Raw genomic sequence first — 20,000 nt, 5'->3', positions numbered from 1 at the left:
GACTCAAATATATACATGCATTACTTAACCATTTGCATTGTTCCTGTTGGATTCTTCCCATTGTTAGAATAGTTTGGATCAACTATGGTACTTGGAAGCTCTTACAAACTTTTCAAAGGTCTGTCCATACAAAAAAAACACACACACACACTCATACACACAGAAGAGATCTCTTTCCTCCTCCTAATCTTTGTTTAATTGTCACCAATTTACTAAGCTGGCTGGGTTTGTGGACCAAATTCATGGATGACTTCATATGGAGTTCTGTTCATATATCTATGATATTGTGATAGTAGATGTCTTTTCTGCTGCAATAGTATTTAGTGATATTGTGATGGAGGGGGAAGGTGATCCCATCTGTCCTTAACAGCCTGTCCATAACCAGTGTGTTTGTAAAATCAACCAGAACTCTTAGGACTCTTCCAGACAGCGTCAAAATGCGGGTCAAATAAATGAGTCAAAAGGTTACAGGACTGACAGCAAGTCCAAACATAGACCTGTACGTTCCAGTAAACGGTTCTCCGCCATTCTGATACCTTTGTTTGTAGCAGATTTTAGAAATTCACAAGATGGAAAGAGACATCCAATGGAAGTTTATTTTTTAAAAAATTGACTCCAAGATGCATTGGACCTCATATGCGCTCATGCGGATATCTAAATGTGCACACATACAAATGTTTTAATATCGCTCCTCACCTTATTGTAAATTGAAACTCTGTTTAATTTCATAAACATCATAACAAAGGAGTGGTTGCAGAGAGTTCTCATTGCAATTGCTTTAGATTTCTGCTTCCAGTTTAGCCACCTGTGTGCTTGTAGCTCCATTTGTTTACAGCCCTGATCAGATGTTTCAGGATTTTAAAATGTGCACATGCACTGGAGCATGTCTCACCAGGATATACAAACGAAATCACATTTTTTCCTTGACTGCAGGGATATACAGTAATGTGAACATACACATTTTTGGCCAAAATCGAGTTTTATGCAGACCATTTTAACACGTGTTTTTCAGCTGTTAATCCGAATCAGTGTGCATTTACATGAAACATCATTTTGTCGCCACCACCACCCATTTATCCCATTTCCTTCTGCATTTTAGGGCATGTGTAGAAGGGCCCTTAGTTTACAGAATCCCTAGAGTCTCTTTCACAAACTGTAATCCAGTCCTGTTTTTCTTCTAGCTGTGCAATTTTTTTAAGCATTCCCTTTTTAAAGAAAAGTGGCATTATACTCTAGCTGAAATCTGAATATAACAAATCATTTGAAATTTTCCACTTTTGTTTTGCAGCAATTTCCTGGTGTTATTTTTGGAACAGTTTTTAAAACAAGCATTTAGAATGATGTAGTCAGAGTAGCTGCTGCTAATGCCCGGAGGAGTTTAATCATTGTCAGCCCATAAAACTTTGCAATTTACTAATCTGTTGTTTTTAATCTAATGCATTACATAACCTTCCCCAAAATCATAATTAATATACTCTTCTAAATAGCTCCTTATTTATTATAAAGTCATATTTACTAGTGACTCCTTAGAGAGGCAGCATGGTGGAGTGATTTGAGTATTGGACTTCAGTCCTGGGAACCAGGGTTCAGATCCCCACTTCACCATGGAAATCCGCTGGGTGACCTTGGGCAAGTACTCCACTGACTTCAGAGGAAGGCAAAGGAAAAGCCTCTCTGGACAGATCTTGCCAAAAAACCCGCATGATAAGTTTGCCTTATGGTGGAAATAATTTGAAGACACACAACAACAGCAGCATATAGCTTCTTGGTTTAAAACCCTCATACATTGGCAAATTGTTAACCAGGATAAGTAATTTACTGAAGGTTAAAATGGCCTGTTAATAAATATGAGATAGCTGTCACCTTTTTTAAAACTGTGCAGCACTTTTTGCCATTCATTTTTCTCTCTGTTTCTTTTCCTTTTCTTTTAGTTCATCAAGAAATTTTACAATGAAACTTGGGAAAGAAGATATAACCAGTCAATGACAGAACAATCAGTTACCTTGTTCTGGACTATATCTGTTTCCATTTTTGCTATCGGTGGACTTGTGGGAGCCTTAATTGTTACCCCAACTGTCAAGTATTTTGGGCGGTAAGCACGTATGGTCATATACAGTATATGCTGTGTGGTATATATATCTGATTTCTTTGGATTTTTATTCATCATATTACTAAAAAGATAATATACTTGGCATGTTTAAAACTTAAATAAAAAGTTCCATTTTTAAAAGCCTGCACTTCCTTTCCAAAAGAAGGGTAAGTGATTTTTAATATGAAAATTTGTCATGCTGCTTCTTCAATACGATTTAAGGTTTGACTTTCAGAATAAGGTAACTTCTTATTGTATTGTTTCTGTTAACAATAGACAAAAGACCAAGTCATCTTTTATACATTGTTAATTGAAACTGTAGGGAATCAATCTTGGGGCCAAATCTGTCATTTTGGACTGAATTGCAACATGTCTGTGACAAAATACTTGAAATGCTAGCTTTCCCATCAGCACATGACAATATTGTTTGATAAAAAGTCTGAATACAGTAGAGTCTCACTTATCCAAGCTAAATGGGCCGGCAGAACCTTGGATAAGCGAATATCTTGGATAATAAGGAGAGATTAAGGAAAAGCCTATTAAACATCAAATTAGGTTATGATTTTACAAATTAAGCAACAAAACATTATGTAATTTGACAGAAAAAGTAGTTCAATACACAGTAATGTTATGCTGTAATTACTGTATTTACGAATTTAGCACCAAAATATCATGATATATTGAAAACATTGACTGCAAAAATGGCTTGGATAATCCAGAAACTTGGATAAGCGAGGCTTGGATAAGTGAGATTCTACTGTATATGAAAGATAGAGTGTCATGATATCCCAAGACAAATGTAATCTGTTCCAAGATCTCATCAAGAACTCTTTGCAGCACTCAAGATCTCAGCGAGAAGTCTTCCACAACCATGCTATCTGGGATCTTTTCAGCATTGATGTCCAGATAAAACTTAGGTTAAAAACTTTGATTTATCTGTGTATGTCCTCTCTTTAAAGAACAACTAACAATTTTACACAGTATAGAAGGCAAAAATACTGGATTTTTCAGGAAAAACATGAGCAAGTCCTTGGTATCCAAGAGATGTATTTGCATAGTATGTGTTATCGAATATCTGGAGGAAGTCCATTCTATCAGAATTGATTTTGTACTTGGTCATACAACTAGATCTGCCGTATTGAGAGATTTGTGTCCTTGCATCGGAAGCTAGGGCTGACAGACGAGAGCTCACTCTGTCTCGCAGATTTGAACCATCAACCTTCAGGTCAGCAGTTCAGCCAGCACAAGGGTTTAACCCATTGTGCCACCATGGCCCCTATCTAGAGGCAGTAAAAGTCATAACAAGGTTTCTATAGGTGAACCTGCAGAACTAGCTTCCCATGCAGGGACATATGAGAAACCTCCCAGCAGGATGGGAACACATCTGTGTGTCCCCTGGGCAATATCTTTGAAAACAGCCAATTATCTGACACCAGAATCGACTTGCAGTATGTTCTCAATTTGCTTCTGAAACGATAAAAAATGGGCTAGCTGAAAGGGACAATGCATCCAAGCAGAGGTGATTGGGGATCTTGAGGCCATGCTATGCGTTGGAATGCCATGCATAACGTCATTCTATAATACTGAGCAGCATGCTTTTACAATGTGCCTTTTTGACATTATGGATGTTAGGTTTTCATCTCTTTTGTCATATCACTTATAATGACTGTAGTTTCTTATGGTATTTGCTAGGTGGTGCTGTAACCATGCAATATGTGTGTGAAATATAGTTTATTTCCTTCCAGAAAACGAACGCTGCTGCTAAACAATATATTCGCCATTGTGGCTGCATTGTTGATGGCATTCTCTCATCTGGCAGGTTTCATGGAAATGATGATTGTAGGTCGATTCATAATGGGCATTGATGGAGGTACGGTTCAGAAAGGGCTCTTCTACCAATTCAGACGCATCTTTTTCTCCGGCATATATAAACTCTGCCTTGATTTGGGTGGCAGGGAAAGTGTATTTTAGCCTTCATCTCTCTTCTGTGTTGACTATTTCAGTTACAGAAGAAAAAATTGAAAGGGGTGTTTGAGGTCAGAATTTGAGTGCCAAACTCTGCAGATGAGAATCCCAGCACCATCATTATAATCAGTCTTCTAGCGTAGGCTTTATGCCTCAGTAGGTAGCTGTGCCTTACACGCTTCTTATTTGAAGATGGTGCTTATTTGCCTACATAAATATTAATACTCAAAAAAGTATTGTAAGTAAGCAATGGAATATTCTCCCTGGGAAACCATTGTACTGCACCATAGTATATAATGGGACTTGAGCATTCACAGAATTTGGTTATTACAGGGAGGGAACTCTGGAACTGAACCTCAATAGACACCAGGGCCCACTGTAGTATTACCCCATATTCTGTGTAAATATAGATATTTGTTATAACACTTTCCAGTAAAAATTTCCAAGCTGCAAACAAAACAAAACAATTGCAAAAACAAAAAATAATCAGAGCAGAAGTACCCTACATATTAATTCAACTACAGTTGACCCTCCTTATTTGTGGGTTTGGCTTTGGCCGATTTGAATTAGCATGTTCTCTCTAGCGATTTCTAAGTTCTCCAGCACAATTTTGTGGCCCACGTCCACCAGAAGTCCTGCTGGAACATGTAGGGCACATCTTGATATGTTATTTTCTCCACAAGGGAGCTGGATCAGCTCTGGTCATTATACAATGCAGGGAGCTGACCCAGCATACCATAGCATTGACCCACTTTATCTGAAGTCACAGGATAATCTGGAACTTTCCCAGAGTGCTGGATTATCTAGTGACTTTGGACCTGTCTAATCAACTTTTGTAAAGTAGCACAGTTGATTAAATGCCATCACACTTTACTAGGCTGAAGCCTGGGGAAAGAGGATGGCACCTGCCTTATCCCCTTTAAGTTGAAGCAGACATTCCTGGAATTATAATATCCAGCACTCTGGGGAGTTCATAAGAGGGATTCCTCTGTCATCTGCCCAGCACACTGGATATCATCATAATTGGCCCAGTGTCTGATATCATTTTAGTGCCCACCAGGAATCTGTAAGGAAGGTGCCCCCGGTGATACAATGGGTTAAACCCTTGTGCCAGCAGGACTGAAAGGTTGGCAGTTTGAATCCGGGGAACAGAGTCAGCTTCCATCTGTCAGATCCAGCTTCCCATGTGGGGACATGAGAAAAGCCTCCCACGGGATGATAAAATATCTGAGCATCCCCTGGGCAACATCCTTGCAAACAGCCAACTCTGTCACACCAGAAGTGACTTGCAGTTTCTCAAGTCCAAGTTTTTGTAAGTCCAAGTTTATCCGATGCTTAGACCATAGGTCTTTCACATATAAGGCAAACAAACAAATACATGAAAACCAGATTATTAAATACAATATAAAATACACCTATGCAGTACCTTATGCAGTATTCTAAGGGCACATCTTGCCATTGATATATGTAGCATTTTAATGATTTACATAAGATTTTAATGGTGTATTTTATATTGTATTTAATAATCTGTTTTTCATGTATTTGTTTGTTTGCCTTGTATGTGAAAGACCTATGGTCTAAGCATCGAATAAACTTGGACTTACGATTGCAGCTTCCATAAAGGCTCTCCAGCCAGGCTATAGCTGAATTGTAATTTAAATCTACATCTTCCAACTAGCATGGAGATAGTCCTAAAACAGATATAAAACATTTTGAATTATAGATTGAAAATACTACATTTTTTTCTCTGTGATCCTTCAGGCCTGCTGGATTCCAGCTCCTATCACACGATTACTACAGCAGCATTAGAGGGCCACAGATTTGCTCTCTTCACCCATTAAATAGTATTCTGAATACCAGTTTCTCAAGTCACTCCTGACACAAAAAGAAATCACTAAGAAAAGTTAGAGGGGGACAAAGTTTGGGTGGTGGCCAGACAGTGGCATAAAGATTTCACTTAGGGCTAGTTTAGGGCTGATGGTGTAGCTGCCACGCAGTTCCTAAACCCGATCTGAATCAGCATCAAGATAACTGCCTTGTCAAGATGCACCCCTAGAGAGGTATTCTCTCAAGTACAAAAATAGTGTTTTCTTGAATCACCTTTTCCCTACTCCCAGTGAATGTGGAAGGCTAACTGTGTATATATAATCCAAAACTATATCTGAAAAGCCAGTAAAGAATGGGCCACATGAACTTTTCACTTGGGCCACAGCTCAAAAGGTCTGCTTCTTGTGTAGCCTGAACTAAAAGGGACCTCATGGAGTAGTCTTGAGTATCAGGATGAAGCAGTAAATTCATATAGAAGAAGATATTTCTTGACAACATTGGAAGCCATGTAATTTGGGGCTTTAAATGTTAAAACCAAAATCTTGAATTCATCCCAAAAATTAATCTAACAAGTAAAAGTGCTGTAAGAACATTTATTCTACCACATTAGTAATCAAGAGGCAGCATTTTGGGGTGGATGTTATTTCCATACAGTCTTTAGCACATGAATTAAATCTGGAAAGTATGAATGACAGTAGCCTATACTTGGCTGTAGCGGTTGTTTCCCTGTGTTAAAATGTAAACATGTTAGACATTTTCTTCCTGAAGTTCCATGTACCTACCTAACTAATGCTGTAGAAATACTAAGTAACAATAATAATAAATAGACACTTGATGTCAGGATTAATACTCAGGATTTCAGGAGCAATGCTTGATTGGCTCAAAACCTGATCCTTTCAGAACATTGCAATTTTCTCTAGGATATATATATATATATATATATATATATATATATATCCCAACAAACCTGTTCACAGAAATTATGAGACCCCATTACACTCAACTCTTACCTTATTTGGATCAAATTTAATTGTATCCACCCAATCAGTCCTATCACAGATCTCAACCATACATTCAGAACTATCATTTCCTTATATACCTAAATTTAAGATGCTGCAAGAGCATGGATGACTTGCTTGTTTTATGAATTTGTGTTGGGAAGGATGGCTGTTTTGCAACCAGTGATTTCATAGCTCACAGCTTTCATTCTTAACCAATTTATCATATCATTTAACACAGTGGTTTGCAACCTGTGGGTGCCCAGGTGTTTTGGCCTACAACTCCTAGAAATCCTAACCAGTTTACTAGCTGTTAGGATTTCTGGGAGGTGAAGGCCAAAACATCTGGGGACCCCAGGCTGAGAACCACTGATCTAACAGAGTCTTATTATCCCATAGATAGTTCCAATTGTTCATCCATCTAGCTTTTGGTTTTCACAATTGAACCATAATCTTAAGAACTCCCTATTCAAAGTTTAATAAATATGCATTACGAATGCTCATTAGTTTTTGCTTTTTTTACTAATACATTATTTTTCTCCTTCTATTTCCTTTCATAGGTGTATCTCTGAGTGCCCTTCCAATGTATTTGAGTGAAATATCTCCTAAACAGATCCGTGGCTCCTTAGGGCAAATTACAGCGATCTTCATCTGTGTTGGTGTCTTCACTGGACAGGTTTTGGGGCTACCTGAAATATTTGGGAAGGTTTGTATCCTACATCAGACATTACTATATTTCAAGACAGCTGAGTTACTGTAACACTGTTGATTAAGTTAACTTCAAAGCTATAAATAGAAATGAGTAAATAATGTTTACAAATCTGTCATAAGGAAGAAGGACCAGGCTTGTCTTCTGATGCCCTGGACACTAGGAGCCTTCCCACACAGCCATATAGCCCAGAATATCAAGGCAGATAAGCCACAATATTTGCTTTGAACTGGGTTACCTATGGGCCCTTCCAGGCAAGCCCTATATCCCAGGATCTGATTCCAGGTTTTCTGTTTAGCCCAGAGTATCTGGCAGTGCGGAGTCAGATAATCCAGTTTAAAGTAGAAAACCTGGAATCAGATCCTGGGATATAGGGACTGTCTGGAAGGGCCTGGACTCCACACTGCCATATAATCAAGTTCATTGTGGATTTTATACAGCTGTGTGGAAGGGTCCTAAGACTCAGAGAAATTCATTCAAACTGCAGGAAAGGAGATTCCACCTGAACATTAGGAAGACCTTACTGACCATAAGAGCTGTTCAACATTGGAACTCTCTGCCGCAGAATGTGATGGAAATTCCTTTGGAGACTTTTAAACAAAGGCAATGAGTTAAACCCTTGTGCCGGCAGAACTGCTGACCTGAAGGTTGCCAGTTCGAATCCACAAGATGGGGTGAATTCCCGTCTGACAGCTCTAGCTTGCGGGGACATGAAAGAAGTCTCTCAGCTAACATATCCCAGCATCCCCTAGGCAACGTCTCTGTAGGTAGCCTTTTCTCTCATACCAGAAGCGACTTGCAGCATGTTCTCTAGTCGCTTCTGATACAATAAAACAAAAACAGGCTAGGTGGCCATCTGTTGGTGGTTCTTTGATTGTTCTTTTCCTGCATGGCAGAGGGTTGGACTGGATGATCCATGCAGTCTTTTCCATCTCTATGATTTTATGATAGAATATGAGATATTGTCTAATTGTTGCCCCTGGCACACATATGTAATTCTACTTTAAATTGACTAAAACACTCAGTAATTTCCCATTAAGTGTATCTCAAAGCTGTTAAACATGTAAATATATTTTAGATATAAAATTCTGAGATAGATTGCCTCTCAGAAAGAAAAACAGGATTCAGAAAAATTTGGGGGGAAGAGTAAAAACAGTATTACTACAAAATCAGTACAGTTCGCAGGTTATTTAAACATTTGCTAAGGCAATACCAAACTGAGAACACCTTACTATATCCAACAGTAAAGCCATGCCCACTTGAACTGGACTTCTATATCAGGTGCTGACTAATCTTTTTCCAACAATTGGTTCTTGGAATCTCACAGGAGGGCATAAAGAAAACTGCCTTCTTCTCATATATAGGAATTTGTATTCATAACCATACTGACTCTGATGATAAAATTGCCATTTTGCTCATAGTACTATGTAATACATTTTTCCTGAGTTATAAATATCACTTCCTAATTGGTTCTATCATAAAATATGGAAAAAAGTTTATTAAACTGCAAAAACTTTGTTTTTGTGGGATATCTTGCAGCACATTTTGCTATAGTTTTTCAATGAATATCTCACAAACATAGTTTGTGACGGCCGCAAAAACAAAGTTTCTGGAGTATCACCACTATCTTCAAAGGAAGTACTACACAATTAAACAGGAATTAACACTTTCAAACCAGGGACAGATTTTTTTCAAGTTTTGTTACATAATGTAGTTTTTGAGAGACCCATTCTCCATCAATCTGGCTAATCATTGTCAAAGCTATTTAATCTCCATATTATGAGACAACACAGTAGGATTTATGGATGTCTAGCACCACAATTTAAAAAAATCCTAGACAGAAACTCGAATCTTATTCTTATACTGAATGGTTCTGTATGCCTCAGCAGGATTCACTGTGAATGGCATTGTCCCTCCAAGGCTTCATGTAGATCAGTGGTTCCCAGTCTGTGGTCTGTGGACCACCAGTGATCCCCAAGAACTAAAATATCATCCATGGCCTCACCGTTACTACACCGTTGCAACGAGAGCGATTGATCTCGCAAAACCCTCTTATAGTGCCGAGGCAATGGGGATGTCGAGAGGGGAGAGTCTGACTAACCACGAAAGGTGGGACAACAAGCCTCCTGACGCTGCTTCTCCTCCTCCTCCCTCTCCTTGAGTGGAACCATTCCATGTGGCTTTTTGGTGTCATCGTTTTTAGGCCTGTTCCTGAGGTTATTTGGGGTGCTGATTCAGAAAATTGCATTGGATAGACCACATCAGCTCTAGATTATTAAATATGGTTTTCTATGGGTGAGCAGATGGTGACTGCTGGATGGCATATGTTCTGTTTCAATAACTAGAGCTGATGTGGTTATCCAATGCAATTTCTGAATCAGCACCCCAAATAACCAACCTGAATCTAAAGTTGACCAAAAATTTATTCGTAACCCTTTTGGTACGTATGTTGGAGAGTGGTCCCTGGTCAAAATAAAGGTTGGTAACCACTGATGTAGATCTTAGCCTTGCCATATGATAGTCTCAATCCCTTAAAAAAACTTGGAAATTCACAGCAAATGAGCCTTCAGCATGTGAATGAAGCAAGTGTTGTGCAACTGAATTATTGACAATGGTAAGTTTCTGTTTGCTTGTTATTACAGTTGTATTAAGACTTTACATTGACTTTCATTATAGGAATCCCTGTGGCCCTACTTATTTGGAATGATTATTGCCCCATCAGTCCTCCAGCTTGTGGTCTTGCCCTTTCTCCCAGAAAGTCCTCGCTTTCTTTTGCTTGAAAAACATGACCCAAAAGCAGCAGAAAAAGGTTCGGCATCCTTGTATTACCTTTCATTTCATATTTCATGTAGCTTTAAAAAACCCTTTTGAAGGGACAAGAGTGCTTTTCTTTTGCAGTCATTTTCTTTAGCACGAGGAATGTCTGATGTAAAAATTACTTGCTTCACACTTAATGTAATTTTGTCTCTGTTATAAGACAGCCAATTAACTACTCTATGTGTGGGAATTTGTACAGCATCTCCTGCTGTTTTTGATGGCCTGTTCTTTCAACAATTCTAAATTGCACCCAAGACCCATATATTTCATGTGCAGTCCATTCTTTCATTATTATCTGCACAATAGCTTTGTGACCACACCTCATTTTTCTTTCTCAATTAACTTGGAGCCATTTATTTAATTAAGTTTGTGATCATTCATTCATTCATGGTGCATCTTAGATTGTGGTCAATGTTTCTCTTCTATAGTACTGGCCAGTATAATATACAATGAAATATATATGGTAATATAATAATTATATAATATTAATATAATATTAATACTGGCCCAGTGGTGCAATGGGTTAAACCCTTGTGTCGGTAGACTGCTAACTTAAAGATTGGGTTGCTGACCTGAAGGTTGCCAGTTCAAACCCAACCCGGGGAGAGCGCGGATGAGCTCCCTCTGTCAGTTCCAGCTCCATACAGGGACATGAGAGAAGCCTCCCACAAGGATGGTAAAACATCAAACATCCGGGCATTCTCTAGACAATGTCTTTTCAGATGGCCAATTCTCACACCAAAAGCAACTCGCAGTTTCTCAAGTTGCTCCTGACACGAAAAAAATAATATTAATAATGTAATAATGTTCATTCAGTGTGACTAATGCCACTTTTTGCACACAGCAACAATTTGCATTATAAACAAATGTTTCCATTGTGGCTTTACAGCATTTCAGACCTTCCTTGGGAAATCTGATGTGTCATATGAAATAGAAGAGGTTTTGGAAGAAAGTCGACTGCAGAGAAATATCCAAGTAGCTTCCATCTTTCAGCTGCTGTGTGATAGCAGCAAGCGATGGCAGATACTGACTGTAGTTGTAACCATGGCCTGCTACCAGCTCTGTGGCCTCAATGCTGTAAGTAACCATGTTGCTATGGTGTTGGACTTTTCAGCATTTATGGAAGATATCTCTTAGAAGATTTATGCTAAGCTTTGCTGTAATGTTTGAAGATCTTGAGAATGTTTAAGCAATACTTTTATGACAGCTTATCTGAGCTTAAAAGTACACATGAATTACGATAATCATATGCATTGCCCTTGAATGCCACTGTCATTTTTTTTACTCCATTCAAATAGCAGGTGCAATGCCCCAAAGTTTCTTCCAAAACTCCAACAGCAGGAAAAGGTTGAAAATCCCATGCCATGGTCCCAGTATGAATTTGGCTTCCTTTTGCTGGCTGATTTAAAAAGCAAAATGATACCTATTAGAGTACACCATGTGGTTGATGGCATCTCAATGGACAAGTGTTAAGGGACTTATCACATGAGGTTTTTCTACTGGGGAAAAAATACAGGAGAGGAATGATACTGCATAATAAATTCCACTGCTATCCTACAATTACAGCCTCATAAGATAAGGTTTTTAGAAAGAAAAAATTTGGAGACTCTATAAGATCACACCTTTTCCTCCTGAAGTTGGGCCCCTTCTTCGGGATACAAGACAGGGTGGCGAACTTGACTTTGCTGTAGCCAAGTTCTAGTCCTGAAGCTTTCATCTATTTTATTTATTTATTTTTTATTTACTGTATTTTAACCCGCTCTATCTCACCCCAAAGGGAACTCAGCGGCTTCCAAATTGGCAATACTTCAATGCCATACAAATGTAAACATATAAATATAAATAAATACACATACATTAAAATCAGTAAAAAAATTAAAAATCATAGCACATCAATACATTAAAATCAACTATTAAAAGTGGAGCCCCTGGTGGCACAGTGGGTTAAACTCTTGTGCCGGTTGAACTGCTTACCAAAAGATCAGCAGTTCGAATCCGGGGAGCAGGGTGAGCTCCTGTCTATCAGTTCTAGCTTCCCATGCAGGGACATGAGAAAAGCTTCCCACAGGATGGTAAAACATCAAAACATCCAGGCATCCCCTGGGCAATGTCCTTGCAGATGGCCAATCCTGCTACATCAGAAGTGACTTGCAGCTCTGGAAAAAAAACTATTAAAAACCACACAAGATCTGAGTCATAATCCAGGAGCCATTCCAATCTTATTGCAATTACTTCATAGCTGTCTATGTCAGTGACTGCTCTCCAAAAGCTTGGTCCCACAGCCAGGTTTTAGTTTTTTTTCTAAAGGTCAGGAGGGAGGGAGCTGATCTCATTTCATAGGGAAGGGAGTTCCATGGCTGAGGGGCCACCATGTAGAGGGCCCTGTCTCTCGTCCCCACCAGCCGCACCTGCAAAGGAGGTGGGACCGAGAACAGGGCCAGAAGATTGTAACTTTTGGCATGGTTCATAGAAGGAGATATGTTCAGGCAGGTAGGCTGGGCCAGAATAATTTCTACATAAATATTATCCTTGGAGCTGATTAAAACTCCTTGAAAAGTAGAGTGAAATTTTAAAAAATCAACTAAAAAACAACTCAAAAGCAGAAGTACCAGCATGTATATAATCAAAATATTTAGAAGCATAGATCAAAAAGATGGCAGCAAGAAAGGGAACAGTGCACTGAAATGCACTCTCAGAAAGGTGTTTCAGTCTTCATGTTTTTACTCTCTATCTGAAAATGCTGAAAGAGGAGAAGAGCCAAACCTCTATTGTATGGGCACTGCAAGATATTTGTAACCTAGCCCCTTCTAAACTGCCCTATATCTCAGGATCTGCCCTGATCATATGAGTCTACACACTGCCAGATAATCTGAGATAAGAAGAAGAGGAGGAGGAGGAGGAGGAGGAGGAGGAGGAGGAGGAGGAGGAGGAGGAGGGAGGAATCTTTATATATATCCCACTTTTCTCCTTCACAGGACCTAAAGTGGTTTACAACAATCCAATGTCATACAAACAACAGTCCAAACACACCTGTTTCAACAGGCTTTTGAGTTCTGTTGTTGATGTTTTAAAAGGTGCTTTTAGGATGTTTTTAAGATGTTTTTAAAGATGTTTTTAAGATGTTCTTTAAATTGTTGATTTTAGCCGGTTCTTGTAAACCGCTCCGAGCCCTAGGGGAGTGGCGGCATATAAGTTTGAAAAATAAATAAATAAATAAATAAACCCAGACCAATAAGACAATAAATAAAATAAAAAATATCTTAAAATGGGCAATTTTAAAAACAATATACTTTTGTGGCATCATGTCAAGTTGTATTGCACTCTGCTCTAGTCAATAACGTTATGGCACTTTCTGGCACTTCAGAATAAATTTCTTTATTGAAGGCCTATCTAAACAGGAATGTTTTCAACTGGTTCTTGAAGGAGGAAATAGAAGGAGCTGTTTTAATTTTATTGGGGAGGGTATTCCACAGGCTCGGGACAGCCACTGAAAAGGCCCTCTCCCTTGTCGCCACCAACCGCATTTGAGACGGTGGCGGAAGTGAGAGCAGGCCCTCTCCTGCCAATCTTAAGGAGCGGGCAGGTTGGTATGAGGAGATGTGGTCAGATAAGTAAGTTGGTCCTGAACCATTAAGGGCAGTGGTTTTCAACCTTCCTAATGCTGTGAACCTTTAATACAGTTACTCATGTTGTGGTGACCCCCAGCCATAAAATTATTTTTGTTGCTACTTTAGAACTGTATTTTAGCTACTGTTATGAATCATGTAAATATCTGATATGCAGGATGTATTTTCATTCACTGGACCAAATTTGGCCCAAATACCCGATACGCCCAAATTTGAATACTGCTGGGGTTTGCGGGGGAGGGGTTGATTTTGTCATTTGGGAGTTGTAGTTGCTGAGATTTATCGTTAACCTACAATTAAAGAGCATTCTGAACTCCACCAACGATGGAATTGAACCAAACTCAACACAGAGAACTCCCATGATCAACAGAAAATACCAGAAGGGTTTGGTGGGCATTGACCTTGAGTTTTGAAGTTGCAGTTCACCTACATCCAGAGAGCATTGTGGACTCAAAACAATGATGGATCTGGACTAAACTTTGCACGAATACCCAATATGCCCAAATGTGAACACTGGTGGAGTTTGGGGAAAATTGAGAAACAGGTTGAGAAACACTGATTTAGTGCTTTAAAGGTCAAAACCAGCACCTTGAATTGGGCTTGGAAACAAATTGGCAGCCAGTTAAAGTGCTGTAGCGGGGGGTAGTACGCTCCCTGGATCCAGCACCTATGAGTATCCTAGCTGTGGATCTTTAAACTAATTGAAGTTCCGAGCACTCTTCAAGGGCAGCCCCACATAGAGCCCATTATAGTAGTCTAAATGGGATGTAACCAAGGTGTGAACCACCATGGCCAATCTGGGATCAGATCCTGGGATATAGGACAGTGTAGATCAGTGGTTCTCAACCTGTGTGTCCCCAGGTGTTTTGGCCTTCAACTCCTAGAAGTTCTAACATCTGGTGAACTGGCTGGGATTTCTGGGAGTTGTAGGCCAAAACACCTGGGACTCACAGGTTGAGAACTACTGGTGTAGATCCAGCCGTAGAGAGCTGTGTAAAGGATCCTCTCTTGATGGCCTCAATTTCTGAGTCATTTTATATGGAACAAGATAATCTTTTCATGAATCTGGTCTCAAATTATATATCTTCTAGTCAGGATTTCTTTGAATTGCTCGTGCCCATGATGTTGGCCATGACTATTTTGACAAGAGAACCTCAGCATTTGCTCAGACCATGTTCCTTGGGCAAAATGGGACAAAACAGTGCATTTCAAAATACACAGCATACACTCCCCTTTTCCCACATAAAGCCCAACATTTTATGTAGGAAGTTATAATAAACATAGAAACACTCAGAATGAACCACTTGCCTTCTAATGAGCTGATGGTAAGGTCACAACTAGTTAAGAAATAACCTGACAATCATTTGCAATGATGCAATTTATTTAAAAAGAAAACATGTCCCTCTGAAGCATTGTGTTATTGTTTGTCAAAGACAAACAAGTGCAAACAGTTACAGTATCACTGTAAGAGTTAATTAGATGTTACTGACATTTTTTCATTGCCTGCTGAGAATAAGATGAAAAATAAATTGCACCATAACTTCAATAAACTTACACAGATACCCCACAAAAAGAGTATATCTTTCTGCTAACTGCAGGATTTCAGTACTAATGACAGCCTTCTTCTGTTCCTTGTTGCAGATATTTTACTGAGAAGAAGCATGGCATTATCTTGTCACCTATTCTTTTTAGAATAGCTCTTCATATAATTATACTTTATGAGGAATAGGAAAATGACATACACGGTAAAATAAGACAATTTCTGTCAAGTTCTGTGATTTAAAAGCTGGCTTTTTCTTAAAAGAAAGAGGGGAAGAGGAGGAAGAGGAGATAGAAAGGAGTTGCATTAATTAGTTGTGGGACATATCATAATTTAAAAGGCCAATATATAAAAATATATGCCTTGAAGGTTTTGAATATTAATTTCTTTTGGTCTCTATGTTTCTCCAATAAAAATAGTAAAAATTCCCAGATAATATGCTGAAGGTACAGATTTTGGAGATTTAAAAAAACTGATTAAAACACCACTTGCTTCAACAAGGACTACTTGCACATATTGTAAAAGCCTATCAAAAAGCTGCCAGCCAAGCCTTCTTGTAGCCTGTAGGTGCAGCCCTTTCTCTTTTCCTTTTCTGTTCTGACTCTTCTGGAGCTAGAATGCAGAGAAAGGCTTCTCTGTGAAATTTCAGGAAGCAGGCAGGATACTATAGAACAGGGTTTCTTAAACTTTTCCACACAGGACCCTTTTTAATTGTTGACCTTTTTATGCAACCCCAAATATATTGGTATGTAAAATAAGTATAAAATCAAACATTTACAAATCAGCATTTGCAAAGCTTTCTAAACAGTCTGATTTTCCTTTTTATGAAGTACAGCTGAAGCATCTTCTGCAGAGTTCACTATACTACACAACAGATTCATACAAAACAGCCACTAGGTGACATTTGGAAGACTTACTGTTGCCAATTTTTCAGGCCTCATCATTGAGCTAAGGAGACCCCAAGTAGGGTCAGGATTTACAGTTTGAGAAGTAGTGTTATAGAAGGAAGTGGTCTCCACAGTTTCCGGGACCTGAAATGTTTAGGGTTTTGATGGTCATTACAAACTGGTAGCCGTAACTGTGTACGGATTCGGAGTGGTTGGTTCCCTTCAGCCAATCCGGTTTGTTTGGCTTGGCTGGATGACCGTAACAGTAAGGGCCCAGCTGTCATGTTTTTTCATCCACTACGGGACCACATGGCAGCCAGTCATGGCTCCTTCTCCCCTATTTGGCATCAGCATGCAAAGAGGCTGCCATGTGCTGCTCGCACAGTGTTTCCCTGTGGGCCCTATCTGTTGGGCCAATATGAATAGAAGAAGGCCATGACATGCCTTACGCACTTATCATAGCGATGAATGATGAATGAGCTTGGCAACTCCTTCCCCACAAAACTCTGCCGCTTGTGTCCTCAACCAGCGGGTCACCCCTTCACGCAGCTGCACATCGTCGCCAAAACACTGTGTTGAGGACGCAAGCGGCAGAGTTTTGTGGGAAAGGATTTGCCAAGCTCATTCATCGCTATGATAAGTGCCTAGATTTGAATGGCGACTATGTTGAGAAGTGGTATTTGGGTGTGGCTTTCAACTGCATATGGTAAATGTTTTCTCCTATACTTTGTTCATTTTTAATTCCAAAACGTAATCTACTTTCTGGATAACCCTTGTACTTGATTCCAGGTGATCCCTTTACACTGTGACTGATGCCGTATTTTGTGTAACACCCTAACCTCAAAGTGGAGCATCCTAGAGAGCAGTAGATAACCTAGCTTTAAAATGTAACATCTAATATTGTGGAAATGCTGTCGGCATCCTCACAAATCAACTGTCATGGTGCAGATAAGGACTGCCTATTCACAGAGTGGTTGTTTTGGTGAGTGTGATCAATCACACAACACCCATTAAACAAAGGATGCTAAGGAAGACAAACAAGCAAGCAGCTGAAAAAGTACTAAGAAATTAGTTTTCAACTCGCAGAAAAGCAAACTAGAGACATCAAAAAGACAAAGATTACACTCACATAGAGAGAGAAAAACAATTATCCTGCACAAAAAATACTGGAAAAAACAGCTAACTTGCTCATAAATTACACAGAGAGAAAACACTACATATCGCACAAAACTACCTCCCCTATACAGAATAAATGTGCCTTTCCTTCTCCCGAGTCCTGTACTTCCCTTTAACTCTGCTGAGACCTATTTCTTTCCACAGCTCTTCGCCCAACTGGCTACTCCTCATCTTCCAAACAGCAATTTATTACATTGTTATGGTAAAATTGTTATGGTAGCAGCCTTGGTAGCTTTCAAGCAAACTTTTCCACATACTTCCTAACATGCTGGCCACATGACCTTGGAGTTGTGTACAGACAACACCGGTTCTTTGACTTAGAAATGGAGATGAGCACCAACCACCAGAGTCGGACACGACTAGACTTAATGTCAGGGGAAAACCGTTGCCTTTTTATGAGGAGCCTTGGTAGCATTCGACCAAAACTTTCCACATACTTTGTAATACTTAAGAATGTCTTTAGGGGTACAGAGGTGTTTATAGGAAATGGTGATGGCATCAACTAGGGGATCCCAATTCTCTTTCAACACAGTCATTGGGAAGAAATATTGTTTTTAAAAAATTAGATTGGAAGCAAGCACCAGAGGAAGTGCCCAGGGGTGAACTGACACCTCCTGATGTAACATTATTATGTATGCATAATATATTTATGTAGTTTTGTTTCTTTTTAATTTTCAGTATCACTGTTATACAACACAAAACGGGTAATGTGGATTTTTAATCAGATGCTAAAGAAAGCATGAATTTTAAACTTGATTTATTCAAGGAGACTGTCCAAAGTAATTGGAGCATAGGATTGCTGTGTTAAGTGCCATTGACATCATTCAGTCATGAGTATGTGTCAGCTTGGGCTGGACCACGTCTGAAGAGCTAGATGGTAAACACAACAGTTTGCATCCCTTGTCCAGCCCATCATTACTCAGGCATCAAACCTATGAAGACTTTAATTTTATAGAAGATTTTTTTTCAAAAATGAATAATTGAAAAATGCTTCGTGTTACAGATTTGGTTCTACACAAATGACATTTTCAAAGGAGCTGGACTAAGTCCAGAAATGATCCCCTATATCACCTTAAGCACGGGAGCTGTTGAGATTTTGGCTGCTGTTTCTTCAGTAAGTATTGTGAGGCTTATATCTGTTGTACAAACAAATAATCTAAAAACCAAGACTTACTCTGTTTTTCTCCCTTTTGTGTTTTGTTTGGTATCCTTAGACCATAAGCTAAGGGGACAACTACATTGTGTAAATGTTACTGGACATTGTAAAAGGTTAGACTATTTTAAAATAAGAATAAAACTGCAAATCTGCAGTAGTAATCCATTATCAAGAATTGAATCCATGGAGTTATTTATTTATCGTATCAGAAGTGAACCGAGGGTACAGTTGCAATGTATTTAAAAACACAAACAAGGTTAAAAACTTGGCATTATACTAAATGTCCTTTGACCAGTAGCTGGCCACTTGGAGGGCCTCTGGTGTCGCTGTAAGAAGGTCCTCCATTGTGCATGTGGCAGGGCTCAGGCTGCATTGTAGTCAGTGGTCTGTGGTTTGCTCTTCTCCAAACTTGCATGCTGTGGACTCCAATTTGTGGCCCCATTTCCTAAGGTTGGCTCTGCATCTCGTGCAGTCTGTTCAGCTCCTTCCAAGTTGCCCAGTCTTCTGTACTCCCATAAGGGAGTCTCTCATTTGGTATCAGCCATGGGTGGAGGTTCCGGGTTTTAACCTGCCACTTGTGGACTCTTGCTTGCTGAGGCATTCCTGCAAGCATCTCTGTAGATCTTAGAAAGCTCTAAATGCGTGTCTGTTCTTAAGGTGAAAAGCACACATCTGTCTTTTACATTGATTAGGGATCAGCTAGTTTTCCCTGTAATAGGCAGTGAAAGTACCTAAAGCTTCAGAGAGCTTCTGTTCAATCCACGGAGTTTATACACAGTTGTTGTGTACCTACACATCACTTTAAAGAAGGCAGAGTGTGGAGGAAAGGTTCCCTGCAATGTAAAATTGGCCATCTGAAATTCAGCATGAGAAATCATAGCAAGGAGAGACCGGTATTTCAAATACATACTTGGTTGCTATCTTAGCTATTCTTAGAACTTTCTTCTGTATCATTTGGTCTTCAGTGGTCTCCTTTGTCTCTTAGCTGGTGATAATCACAGAAAAAACAAAAATGACATTCCATAACATGGTAAACTATGGTAAACAAATAAGAAAACAGCTGGCTTTCATCAGTAACAACTAGTTCCCTTAAATGTATTAGAGCCTCATTTGTGATATTTCAATTACCAAAAAAAACATGTAACTATTGCATACTGAACTTAGCGGCATTGCATGGAATTCATGCATAATTTTGCACTGTCAAAGTACA

At 39.2% G+C, this 20,000-nt stretch overlaps 1 protein-coding gene across 3 annotated transcripts in view; it reads left to right on the top strand.

Moving 5' to 3' along the window:
- slc2a9 (solute carrier family 2 member 9) overlaps positions 1–20,000 on the top strand; it is a 108,518-nt gene that overhangs the window by 60,475 nt on the left and 28,043 nt on the right. For all 3 annotated transcript variants that reach the window (XM_008115897.3, XM_008115896.3, XM_008115898.3), the window contains 6 exons: positions 1,932–2,092; positions 3,835–3,959; positions 7,440–7,585; positions 10,265–10,397; positions 11,295–11,482; positions 18,638–18,748. In XM_008115897.3, the coding sequence (XP_008114104.2) occupies positions 1,932–2,092; positions 3,835–3,959; positions 7,440–7,585; positions 10,265–10,397; positions 11,295–11,482; positions 18,638–18,748 (864 nt within the window). The remainder of the gene's footprint in view (positions 1–1,931; positions 2,093–3,834; positions 3,960–7,439; positions 7,586–10,264; positions 10,398–11,294; positions 11,483–18,637; positions 18,749–20,000) is intronic.

The sequence above is a fragment of the Anolis carolinensis genome, chromosome 5, assembly GCF_035594765.1.
Source record: "Anolis carolinensis isolate JA03-04 chromosome 5, rAnoCar3.1.pri, whole genome shotgun sequence".
NCBI lineage: Eukaryota > Metazoa > Chordata > Lepidosauria > Squamata > Dactyloidae > Anolis > Anolis carolinensis.
The sequence above is the reverse complement of the archived record's forward strand: the minus strand, read 5'-3'. Positions and strand labels throughout refer to the sequence as shown.